This window comes from Monodon monoceros, unplaced genomic scaffold (assembly GCF_005190385.1).
Source record: "Monodon monoceros isolate NGI ecotype Baffin Bay Population unplaced genomic scaffold, NGI_Narwhal_1 Super_Scaffold_13, whole genome shotgun sequence".
Taxonomy (NCBI): Eukaryota; Metazoa; Chordata; class Mammalia; order Artiodactyla; family Monodontidae; genus Monodon; species Monodon monoceros.
Genome location: NW_021703769.1, coordinates 45,727,603 through 45,740,101, shown reverse-complemented (window position 1 = coordinate 45,740,101; position 12,499 = coordinate 45,727,603). Strand labels below are relative to the sequence as shown.

Sequence of the window (12,499 nt, the reverse complement as noted above, 5' to 3'; positions counted from 1 at the left end):
AAACAACGCACACCTCCCGCATCCAGGGAAGCCACCTGTAGGTTCTCCTCTAGGCTTGTGATGCTACAGAAGAGTGGTCCGGATGCTGAGAGGTCCACCTGCCACCACGGGACAGTGCCAGCCGGCTGGGCAAGTGCCCTGGGGTCTGGCATTGCGCTGCTCCTTGAAAGCCCCGTTCACTGATGCAGTGGAAGTGGTGAGTGAGTTTGTTCTCCCTTCTCCCCACCTCTGAGGAAGACAGCGACAGCCACCAGGGCCCTGTCATCCTTCACCTTGCCTTCTCCTGGGTTTACAGGACACCCAAGCCCCAAGTGAGGTGTCCTGAGAGGCTGTTGATTTTCTTCAGCTTTGGATCACGCCCCATTTTCACTAGCATGTTTTTCAGAGTTTAGTGGACATTTAAGGGCCTGGATGATCAAACCCGTTTCTATGGGATGGACCTTTTGTTTCCTCCAAACAAGTTAAAATAAAATAGTCTATAATCAATTACATTAACACGCACGTGGTCCCCTTCTCCAAGCACGTGGTGGCTGGAAGCTCCAAAGGAAGGCTGATCCTTATTCAGCGGTGTCAGCCTCATTGTACTTTGTGTTGGTCAACCCTAACCTTCATAATCATCACCACCTAAACTCTGGGGGTCATGGAAGTGCTGGGCACGTGGCCCTGCTGTGCCCAGCGGCTCCACAGGAAGCTGTGGCTCTCCTATCCGAGCGGCAGGCAGTGCTCAAATTTAAACATTTTACTGAATGAATTGTTTTCAGTAGCCAGGGTGTCTGTTTCCATGGGGCTGGACTTTGTCATATGCCATTTGAGACTCTGTGAGGCTGATGTCATACTTCATCATTAGCACCGGGGCTGATGCAAGATCATAAATCATCGATTACCCCAAGGAATGCGTTTCTTAGAACAAGTTCCTCTTTATCCATTTTGGGGAAGGGCTGAAGGGAGAGACTCTTCAGAGCTCCATGATTTGGATGTTTTCTTCTTATTCCCAGAAGAACAAGTGTTGAGGTGTGATTATGGATCACTTTGTTCACGGGCTGCCGAGGGCTCATGTTTAGGCTTACGGCCCCGGGTCTCTCTGAACCTTTATTCCTGATTTTTATACCACAAAGTAGTATTTTTGTGTCCATCATATAGATAAAAGCCCATGGTACACAGTGATAGCTGTCTTGATCCACTTAAGAAAATTAGGATATTGAATTACTTTCACATAATTTAAAATAATTATCTCTGTTAATAAATACTGATGTGGACTTTATTTTTTGGCAGGATATTTGAAAGTGGATTTGTTGGCTCTTCTCTCCTAGAATCTTCTTGTTTTGTTTTTTCTTAACCAATATCGTCCAGGACTCTTTTTACAGAGAAAAGCCATCTCCATTAGCAGCACCTTTTTGCGGGTGGTTTTGCGGGGAAGTGAGGGGTTGCCGGAATGCACTGGGGCCTTCTCGGCCCTTCCAGCTGAGGTCCGGGGCTCTCAGGTGGAGGTAGCTGATGGGGGTTTCGGGGCATATCAGATGGTGGGGGGACTGTGAAGTTTCCCACAGCAGATGCTGCCGGGGGCCGACTGCCTGCCCGAGAGTGACCTTGAGGGCGTCCCCACACTGTACCCTCCCGCTCTCCTCGTACCTGCCCTTGTGCAGGTGAGACGCCAAGGCTCAGCAGCGAGGGGACCGGGCCAGTTTCTCAACCAGGAGAGGCAGAGGCTCATTAGAGGGCTGGGAGTTGCCAGCGTGGAGCGGGGGTCACTCACCAGAGGCGCCCCCTTGGGCCACACGTCCGCACCGACAAACAGGCCGAGCGACGGCACCCCAGCGCTGTCAGTGCGTGCAGTAGGGCCCCATCCACGTTGGCTGTCACTGTTGCCCCTGGGCTGTGGGCTCCAGGGTGTGCAGATGTCAAAGGTCGACAAAGCCGGATGCTGGTAAGGACAGATTTTAATCCGTAATAACCGTTGCGATAGGGGGAAACATCCAGGGTGGACTGAACTCTGATTTGTACAGAGGTGACTGGCCTTTTTTTCTTTTTAATTTTAATTTATGTATTTTTGGCTGCATTGGGTCTTCATTGCTGCACGCCGGCTTTCTCTAGTTGCGTCGAGTGGGGGCTACTCTTTGTTGCAGCGTGCGGGCTTCAGTAGTTGTGGTGCGCGGTCTTCAGTAGTTGTGGCATGCGGGCTCAGTAGTTGTGGCTCATGGGCTTAGTTGCTCCACGGTGACTGGGCCTTTTGAAGAGAAAAGGAGGGAAATAAAACATAAATAAAACATAAATAAATAAATAAAATTAAATAAGATAAAGAGAAAATGAGGGATCTGGGTGGGGAGTGAGCAGGGTCTCAGTAGAGTCAGGGAAGTGACAAATTACAAAAAATGGGAAGGCAGGGTTGGTCCCTGTGAGACCCATCTGAGTCACTCACTAGCCCTGATGGAAATTAGGCTCCTGCCCTCCCAAAGAGGCTGGGAGATGGGGCCTTATCCTCAGGTGTCGCTGGAACAAACAGGAACTTCTTCTGGCAGCCCTGAGCTTTCTCAGGCAGGCACTTTAAGGGGGTCTCAGGTCCTTCTAGGGATGTGGCCTTGAGCTGTTAGGAACTGTTAGTGTTTGTTCATGTCTTTTCAGGCCTAGTGGAAAAGAGGCTCAGGGTGTACTAGGCTAGGGTCTGGTCATAGAGTCTTTGTCACTCATTAGATGGAGCTGCTATTAACATCAAAGAGAACATATTGGAAGATAAAGTGGGATGATGAAGATGTCAGAGTAATGAAATAAGGGGGAGGGAGGATAAAGGTAGTAGCCAAATCAGTTACACTAGAAAAATATAATATGAACATGGAACATTTTAAAAGAAAAGGACCAGGAAAATGTATAAGAACATCCCAGACAGGTAAAATAGAGTAGACTTAATCACGAATCTGCTAAAAAGAAGAAAGGAATGTGGAATATGGCAGCAAAATGGAGACCAAGGACCAGCATCCTCATGCTGCTGTAAACCTGGTTCTTGGGTCCTCCTCTCCCCACCCACACTGGTGGTCGAGGTCACGGTAGAGGTCCTGAGAAGGAGGCTTTAGGTAGACGTGCCCAAGATGGTGAGCAGAGCTTCGTTACCTTCAAGCCAGCATCTCCCCCTCCATGGAAGTAGAGAGACGTTTTAGGAGTAAAGGGTACCATGGGCCTGTTGGGAGGAATGCATAAACAAGCTTAAATATTCTTTACCTTAGTAATTCCCAGAGTCTTTATAACTGTGACGATCCATGAGGGACACTATAGCAGAAAAGTGTTTTTAGACAGTGGGTTTCTTCTAAGGGGAGGAAGGGCTGCTGGGAGCAATATCATAGAAGCAGTGCTCCTTGGAGCACTTTTGGGAGGTGCTGTGCCCACCTTGCTGTCCTTTGGCTCGTGAGCGATGCTGCCCTGCAGTCCACGCCCAGCAGGGCCGAGCGTGTCCCCTCTGCCTGGGACATCCCACCTCCAATTCTCGACACAGCTTCCTCCCCGTCTCCACTCAGGTCTCACTCAAGTGTCACTCCCTGACCCCATCACTCTCCATCCCAAAGCAACTTACCACTCTTTGAAATGTTCCAGGTGATTTGTGTGTTACATTTTTGTTGTCTGTTCCCCCCATTAGAATGTAAGTTCATTTCGTGGGCGTGTTGCTCTATCCCTGGCATTTAGAACAGGGTGGCAGGAGCAAGCAGAGGAACCAGCACTGAATTTAAGCTTTTCCGGTAAACAGGGTGGAAGATCATGACGACCTCGTGCCAATATTCCTGCACCATGACACCATCCTGAAGGAGACTTATGGCGAATACTTCCTGGCTGAACTCATAGAGGCCCAAGATGAAGAGAATCATGCCATCGTGTGTGAGGTGCGTGATAAACCACCTGGGGGCCCGCTGAGAGAGAGGGATGACAGAAGTGAGCAGCCCTGGTCCCGGTTTGCTGAGCATCCCGGGAGCTGCCTCCCTTCCTCCTTCTAGGTGGTGTGCCCGGCCCTCCTCCCAGCTGTGCCATCACCCACCTCCCCAGGGTTCCCACTTTAGGTTTTCAGGTCTTACGAGGTCCTTCCAGATGCCCAGTCTTAACAGGCTCCAGCTCGAACTAGATGCAGCTGACTCCAAGTTCCTGGAAAACAACTCGGGCAAACATCTTATCGTTTGGGCTATGTGCCCCTTGGAGGATATGCCAGTCTTTGGTAGCAACAGTTAAAGCGAGCTTGATCATGACGGTGGGCTCCAAGTGTGATGGATTTAACTGATGGTTAGCCTTGGTTTCAGTAGGTGAATTCTATCTCAGAAAAAATTTCTGATGCCAGGATGCACTGAGACCAATGAAAGCAATCTTTTGGGGGTAGAGCACATCAGTATATTTAAAAAGCTCCCCACATAATTCCAATGTGCAGCCCAGATGGTAAAACATTTATCTACATGATGGAAAACACATCAGGTGAAGAACAGGATTAATTTAAATATACATGGGCGTTAGTTTCTTAAGGTAAGAACTGGCCCTGAAAATTAGATTCTGATATACTAGTCCATGATAGCTGTTTCTTCTACATTTCAGCTACATTTTTATTCTTTCATATTTAGTTTTCTGCATGGTCTTTTAAGGACTTGCGTTCAAATATTGTCATTTGACCTTTAGCTCCAGGCTGCTGACAGAAGGAAGGGTCAGGAAATATTTGGGCCCAGCAGCACCATTTTGAAAAACCATGTCTTACACGATGAAACAAAAACTACTGATAATTAAAATGATTCATACAGACCCAAATAAGGGCTTTTAATGATGCAACTGTACCTATTCAGTTTTGTCAGGTCTTTGTTTTTTGGAGAAGGCCTTTATTTATTTATTTTCCAGCTTTATTGAGATATAATTGACATATAACATTGTATAAGATTAAGGTGTACAGTGCGTTAGTTTGACATATATTGCAAAATGATCACCACCATAGCATTAGCTAACATCTCCATCATGTCACATAATTACCATTTTCTTTTGTGGTGAAAACATTTAAAGTCTACTATCTTAACAACTTCCATGTATATCATAGAGTATTATTAGCTATAATCAACACGCTGTACATTAGATCCCCAGAATGTATTCATCTTATAACTGGAAATTTGTATCCTTTAATCAACACCTCCCCTTTGCCCCGCACCTAACCCCTCATAGCCACCATTCAACTCTCTGTTTCTTTGAGTTCAACCCTTTTAGATTCCACATAAAAGCAGTATCATACAGTATTTGTTTTTCTGTCTGACCTATTTCACTTAATATCCTCAGGGTCCATCCTTGTTGTCACAAATGGCAGGATTTCCTTCTTTCTCATGGCTGAATAATATCCATTACATATATGCACACATATATATGTATACATACATATGTACATACATACATACCACATCTTCTTTATCCGTTCATCTGTTGATGGCCACTTAGGTTGTTTCCATATCTTGCCTATTGTGTATAATACTGCAGTAAACATGGGAGTGCAGAGATCTTTTCAATACCCTGTTTTCATTTCCTTTGGATATATACCCAGAAGTGGAATTGCTGAATCATATGGTAGTTCTATTTTCAATTTTTTGAGGAACCTCCATGTTGTTTTCCATAGTGTCTGCACTACTTTACATCCCCACCAACAGTGCACAAGAGTTCCCTGCATCCTTACTAACACTTGTTATCTCTTGTCTTTGGTGGTTTTTTTTTTTTTTTTTTTTTTTGGCCGCACTGTGCACCACGTGGGATCTTAGTTCCCCAACCAGGGATAGAACCTGCACCCCCTGCATTGGGAGCTCAGAGTCTTAACCACTGAACCACCAGGGAGGCCCCATTTCTTGTCTTTTGATGGTGGCCATTCTAACAGGTGTGAGGTGATAATCTTATTGTGATTTTGATTTGCATGTCCCTGATGATTAGTGATATTGACCATCTTTTCATGTACCTGTTGGCCATTTGGATGTCTTCTTAGAAAAATGTCTATTTAGTTCCTCTGCCCATTTTAAAATTGGGTTGTGTGGTTTTTTGCTATTGAGCTGTATGGGTTCTTTGTGTATTTTGGATATTAACCTCTTATCAGATATATGATTTGCAAATATTTTCTCCCATTCTGTAGGTTGCCTTTTCATTTTGTTGTGTCTTTTGCTGTGTAGAAGTTTTTTTGTTTGATACAGTCTCACTAATTTTTGCTTTTGTTGCTTGTGCTTTCGGTGTTATATCAAAAAAATTGTTGCCAAGACTAATGTCAAGAAGCTTTCCCCTATGTTTTCTTCTAGGACTTTTATAGTTTCAGGCCTTATGTTTAAGTATTTAATCCATTTCCAGTTCATTTTTGTCAGTGGCATAAGATAAGGGTACAATTTCATTCTTCACCGTATGATTATCTCGTTTTCCCAGCACCATTTATTGAAGAGACTACCCTTTCTCCATTGAGTCTTCTTGGCTCCCTTGTCAAATTTTAGTTGACTGTAAATGTGGGAGTTTATTTCTGGACTCTCTATTCTGTTACATTGGTCTATGTGTCTGTTATGCCAGTAGTGTACTTTTTTTTAATTTATTTTTAATTTATTTATTTTTGGCTGTGTTGGGTCTTCATTGCTGCATGCGGGCTTTCTCTAGTTGCGGTGAGCAGGGGCTACTCTTCATTGCAGTGTGCAGGCTTCTCATTGTGGTGGCTTCTCTTGTTGCAGAGCATGGGTTCTAGGCACATGGGCTTCAGTAATTGTGGCACGTGGGCTCAGAAGTTGTGGCTCGTGGGCTCTAGAGCGCAGGCTCAGTAGCTGTGGCTCATGGGCTTAGTTGCTCCGCGGCATGTGGGATCTTCCCAGACCAGGGATCAAACCCGTGTCCCCTGCATTGGCAGGTGGATTCTCAACCACTGAGTCACCAGGGAAGCCCCCATGTACTGTTTTGATTACCATAGCTTTGTAATATTGCTTGAAATCAGAAGTGTGATACCTCTGGCTTTGTTTTTCTTTCTCAATGTTGCTTTGGCTTTTGGGGACCTTTTGTTGTTCCATACAAATTTTATGATTTTTTTTTCTGTTTCCATGAAAATGCCTTTGGAATTTTGATAGGGATTAATTGAATCTATGGATGGCTTTGAGCAGTATGGACATTTCGACAGCATATAATTCTTCTGGTCCATGAACACAGGGTATTTTTCTATTTCTGTCTTCTTCATTTTCTTTCATCAAAGTCTTGTAGTTTTCAGTGTACAAATCTTTCATCTCCTTAGTTAAATTTATTCCTAGGTATTTTATTGTTTTTGATGCTATTGTGAATGGGACTGTTTTCGGTATTTCTTTTTCAGAGATTGTATTTCTAGTGTATAGAAGTGCAACTGATTTCTGTGTGTTGATTTTGCGTCCTACAACCTTACTGAATTTGTTGATTAGTTTTAACAGTGTTTAGGTAGAGTCTCTAGGATTTTCTGTATGTAAGATCATATCATCTACAAACAAAGACAATTTTGCATGTTCCTTTCCGATTTGGATGCAGTTTATTTCTTTTCCTTGCCTGATTTCTCTGGCTAGGATTCTATTACTTTGGTGAAGAGGAATGGCGAGACTGAGCACCCTCGTCTTGTTCCTGATTGGAGGAAAAGCTTTCAATCTTGAACCATTGAACATGATGATAGCTGTGGGCTTGTTATTATTGGCCTTTGTTATGTTGAAGTATGTTTCTTCTATACCCAATTTGTTGAGCATTTTAATGATGAAAGGATGTTATATTTTGTCAAATGCTTTTTCTACATCTATTGAGATGATCATATGATTTTAATCTTTCACTCTATTAATGTGGTGTATCACATTTATTGATTTGCATGTATCGAACCTCCTTGCATCCCAGGGATAAGTACTGCTTGATCATGGTGTATGATCCTTTTAATGTGCTGTTGAATTCAGTTTGCTAATATCAATATTTTGTTGAGAATTTTTGCATCTGTATTTATCAGGGATATTTATCTGTAGTTTTCTTTTCTTGTAATGTTCTTATTTGGCTTTGATATCAGGGTAATGCTTGCCTTATAAAATGAGATAGGAATGATCCCTCCTCCTTAATTTTCTGGAGGAGTTCAAGAAGGATTGGCATTAATTCTTCCTTAAATGTTCGCTAGAATTCACCAGTGAAACCCTCTGATCCTGGGCTTTTCTTTATTGGGAAGTTTTTGATTACTGATTCAATCTCCTTACTTGTTATTTGTCTGTTGATATTTTCTATTTCTTCATAATTCGGTCTAGGTAGCTTGTCTATTTCTAGGAATTTATCTGTTTCTTCTAGGTTATCCAATTTTTGGGTATATAATTTTTCTTAGTAATCTTTTACCCTTTGTATTTATGGCATCAGTTGTAATGTCTACTCTTTCCTTTCTGATTTTATTTCAGTCTTCTCTCTTTTTCTTAGTCTAGCTAACAGGTTGTCAATTTTGTTTACCTTTTAAAAAAACAGCTCTTAGTTTTTCTGTTATTTTTCTGGTCTCTATTTCATTTATTTCTGCTCTGATCTTTGTTATTTTCTTCCTTCTGCTAACTTTGGGCTTAATTTGTTCTTCTTTTTCTAGATCTTTGAGGCATACAGTTAGGTTGTTTATTGAGATCTTTCTTTTTTCTCAGTGTAGGCATTTACCACTATAAACTTACCTCTTAGAACTGCTTTTGCAGCATCCCCAAATTGGTTTATTGTATTTCCATTTTTGCTTGTTTCAAGATATTTTTTGATTCCCTTTTGTTTCTTTTTTGATCTCTTGGTCTTTCAGGAGTGTATTTTAAAATTTCCACATACTGTGAATTTTTCAGCTTTCCTCCTGTTATTGATTTCTAGTTTAATACCACTGTAGTTGGGAAAAATACTTGGTATGATTTAAATCTTCTTAAATTTGCTAAGACTCATTTTGTGATCTATCATATGATGTATCATGGAAAATGTTCCATGTGTTCTTGAGAAGAATTTGTACTCTGCTGCTCTTGAATGGGATGTTCTGTACACGTCTGTTAGGTTGATTGTATCTAAAGTATGAACCAAGTCTAACATTTTCTTGTTCATTTTCCCTCTGGATGGTCTATCCATTGTTGCAAGTAAGGTATTGAAGTCCCCTGCTATTATTGGACTGTTGTCTATTTCTCCCTTTATACCTGTTAGTATTTGCTTAATATATTTAGGCGCTCCAGTGTTGACTGTATATATATTTATGATTGTTATATCTTCTTGATGAATTGACTCCTTTATCATTATATAATAACCTTCTTTGTCTCTTGTTAGTGTTTTTGGCTTAGTCGGTTTTGTCTGGTATAAGCATAGCTACCCCTGTTCTCTTTTTGTTTCCACTTGCGTGGAATATTTTTTCCATCTCTTCACTTCGAACCTATATGTGTCCTTAAAGCTGAAGTGAGTCTCTTGTAGGCAGTGTATTGTTGGGTCTTGCTTTTTATCCATCTAGCCACTCTGTATATTTTGATTGGAGAATAAAATTCATTTACATTTAGAGTAATTATAGGTAAGGACTTACTAATGCCATCTTATTGTGTTCTGGCTGTTTTGTAGTACCCTTGTTCCTTTATTCCTTTCTTGCTGCCTTCCTTTATGAATTGATCATTTTCTGTAACGAGATGCTTTGATTCCTTTTTCTTTATCTTTTGTGAATCTACTGTAGATGTTTGCTGTGTGGTTACCATTGAGGCTTACATAAAACATCTTACGGATATAACAGTCTATTTTACACTAAAGACTTAATTTCAATTGCACACAAAAATTTTACCCTTTTACTTCCCCTGTTATGTTTTTAATGTCACAATTTATCTCTTTTTATATTACATATTCATTACTAAATTATTGTAGCTATAGTTATTAAAATATTAAAATTCTTGTCCTTTAATACCTACATTAGAGTTACATGGTTAATGCTTCACCATATTAAAGTTTTAGGATATCCTGAACTTGACTATATACTTACCTTTACTATTGTGTTGTATATTTTTATATATTTTCATGTTATTAATTAGCATCCTTTCATTTCATCTTGAAGAACTCCTTCAAGCATTTCTTGTGGGGCAGGTCTAGTCGTGATGAATTTCCTCAGCTTTTGTCTGTCTCGGAAAGTCTTTCTCCTTAATTTCTGAAGGACAGCTTTGCTGAGTAAAGTATTCTTGGTTAGCAGTTTTTTTCTCTCAGCGCTTTGAATATATCATCCTGCTAACTCTTGGCCTGTAAGGTTTCTGCTGAGACATCTGCTGACAGTGTTATGGGGGGTTACCTTGTAAGTCCCAAGATGTTTTTCTCCCACTGCTTTTAAGATTCTCCTCTTGTCTTTGATTTTTGAGTTTTATTATAATGTGTCTTTGAGAGGATCTCTTTTTTTAACATCTTTATTGGAGTATAATTGCTTTACAATGGTGTGTTAGTTTCTGCTTTATGACAAAGTGAATCAGTTATACATATACATGTGTCCCCATATCTCTTCCCTCTTGCGTCTCCCTCCCTCCCACCCTCCCTATCCCACCCCTCTAGGTGGTCACAAAGCACCGAGCTGAGAGAGGATCTCATTAAGTTGATTTTATTTGGTGACCAATGAGCTTCATGAACTTGGATATCTATATCTCTCCCCAGATTTGGGATTTTCTTGGCCACTATCTCTTTAAATAAACTCTCTGCCCCCTTCTCCCTCTCTTCTCATTTTGGAACTCTGGTGATTCACAAATTGGTCCTTTGGATGGTATTCTATAAATCATAGGATACCATCCTATGACCCTTTTCATTCTTTTTACTATGTTCTCCTCTGACTTGATACGTTTAAAGTTCCTGTATTCAATCTCATTGATTCTTTCTTCTGATTGATCAAGTCTGCTGTTGATGCTCTCTGTTGCATTTTCATGTCATTTGTTGATTCTTCAGCTCCAGAATTTCTGGTTGGTTCTTTTTATGGTTTCGCTCTCTTTGTTCAACTTCTCATTTTGTTTGTGTGTCGTTTTCCTGATTTTGTTGAATTGTCTTTGTTTTCTTGTAGCTCACTGAGTCTCCTTAACACAGCTATTTTGAATTCTTTATCTGGTAAATTGGAGATTTACCATTTACTCTTGTCTTTGGGTTCAGTTACCAGAAGACTATTGTGACCCTTTGGTGGTGTCATACTTCCTTGATTTTTCATGGTCATTGAGTTTTGCATTGCTGTCTTCACATTTGAATAGCAGTCACCTCCTCTGGTATTTGGAGGAGAAATAACTTCTCTCAGCTCTGCTAGAGATTCTGAGGCTTCCTCAGACCTTCTATGGGTATGCCTGCTCCATGCTTCTTGCTCTCTCGTGGCAGAATTCTTAAGCTTCTGTGTCTTCTCTGGACCCTGCAAAGCACCAGGTCGAGTGCTTCTGTATTCCCAAAGGTGGCACTACAGCTCAAATTTGTGGTCTCTCCCTGGCCCACAGATTGGGCCAACTTTCTCCATATGCTCCTTAGCCATCTGCCAAAGTCTGCTCATGGCACCATTAGGAGTACACACAGGGAGCTGCCACAAGGTGGGCTGGTGTGTGCGTAAGGCACGTGGAGCACTGGGGGTGCTCGTGGGCAGGCTGGCAGGATCCATGGGTGAAATATTCCCAGTAGCTCGTGGGTGGGCTTCTTGATAGAATCCATGATGCCTGGTAATGTCCTCTGGGGGTCCTACCTGCTGCTGTCCCAGGCTCCTTCCACCCCCCAGTCGTGAGCTCCCAGTTTAGTACTCTGGATCTGGCAAGAGAGAAATGAGCCCCTCTGGCAGCATCCTGCATAGCTAGGGAAGCCAGGTGCTCACTTACACGGTCTCCCCCTTACCTGCCACGGGATAAATTAGGGGGATAATTCTTGGCCCTTAGCTGTACTGCCTTGGAGGATGGGTGCTGTGGGGAAAGGCAGACTCTTTGTCTTACCCACTCCACGGCATCCAAACTGGTATCTTTTTTGCTCCAATGGAGCTAAAACTTCTCCTCAGGAAACCTGAACTTCATCAAAGGCTCTCTCATCCGTGAGTGATCGTCTAAGTCACTGTTCTCAGGGGCTCCTGGACTGAGGCTGAGAGAGGCTAGAGCCAGTTCAGCGGCCTCTGCCGGGTCCACAGCTGTGACCGAGGTCTGTCTGCCTATTTCCTGATGCAAAGGTGGGCAAGACTCCTCCCAGGCCCCTTGGTGGATGGTGCTGGATCCCACGGCTCCTTCAAAGGCACTTTTGTTCATGGATGGATGCCGAATATTTGCTGTTGAGCAGGGGACAAAAATAAGGGATGTCTTTTACCACCATGATGCTGACCTCACTCTGGAGAAGGCTTTTAATTCTTTGGTTTCAAGGTGCGAGTTTGAACCCAAATCTCTTGAGTTAGTTCTTGTGAAGAGCAGCTGCAGTGACCTCTTCTCTCAGTTCCTTCCCTCTCTTGTCATGTGTTACAAACTTTCAGTGTGTGTAAATATCAGAGAAAAGTTGTAGGCTGAAAATTGCAGTCCCAACCCCGCAGGGATCCTTTGGTGTCTCCAAAGACACAAAC

General features: G+C 42.3%; 1 protein-coding gene across 1 annotated transcript in view; it reads left to right on the top strand.

Annotated features, from left to right (window-relative positions):
- CFAP61 (cilia and flagella associated protein 61) overlaps positions 1-12,499 on the top strand; it is a 256,888-nt gene that overhangs the window by 24,871 nt on the left and 219,518 nt on the right. The window contains exon 7 of the mRNA XM_029220311.1: positions 3,731-3,863. Coding sequence (XP_029076144.1) covers positions 3,731-3,863 — 133 coding nt within the window. The remainder of the gene's footprint in view (positions 1-3,730; positions 3,864-12,499) is intronic.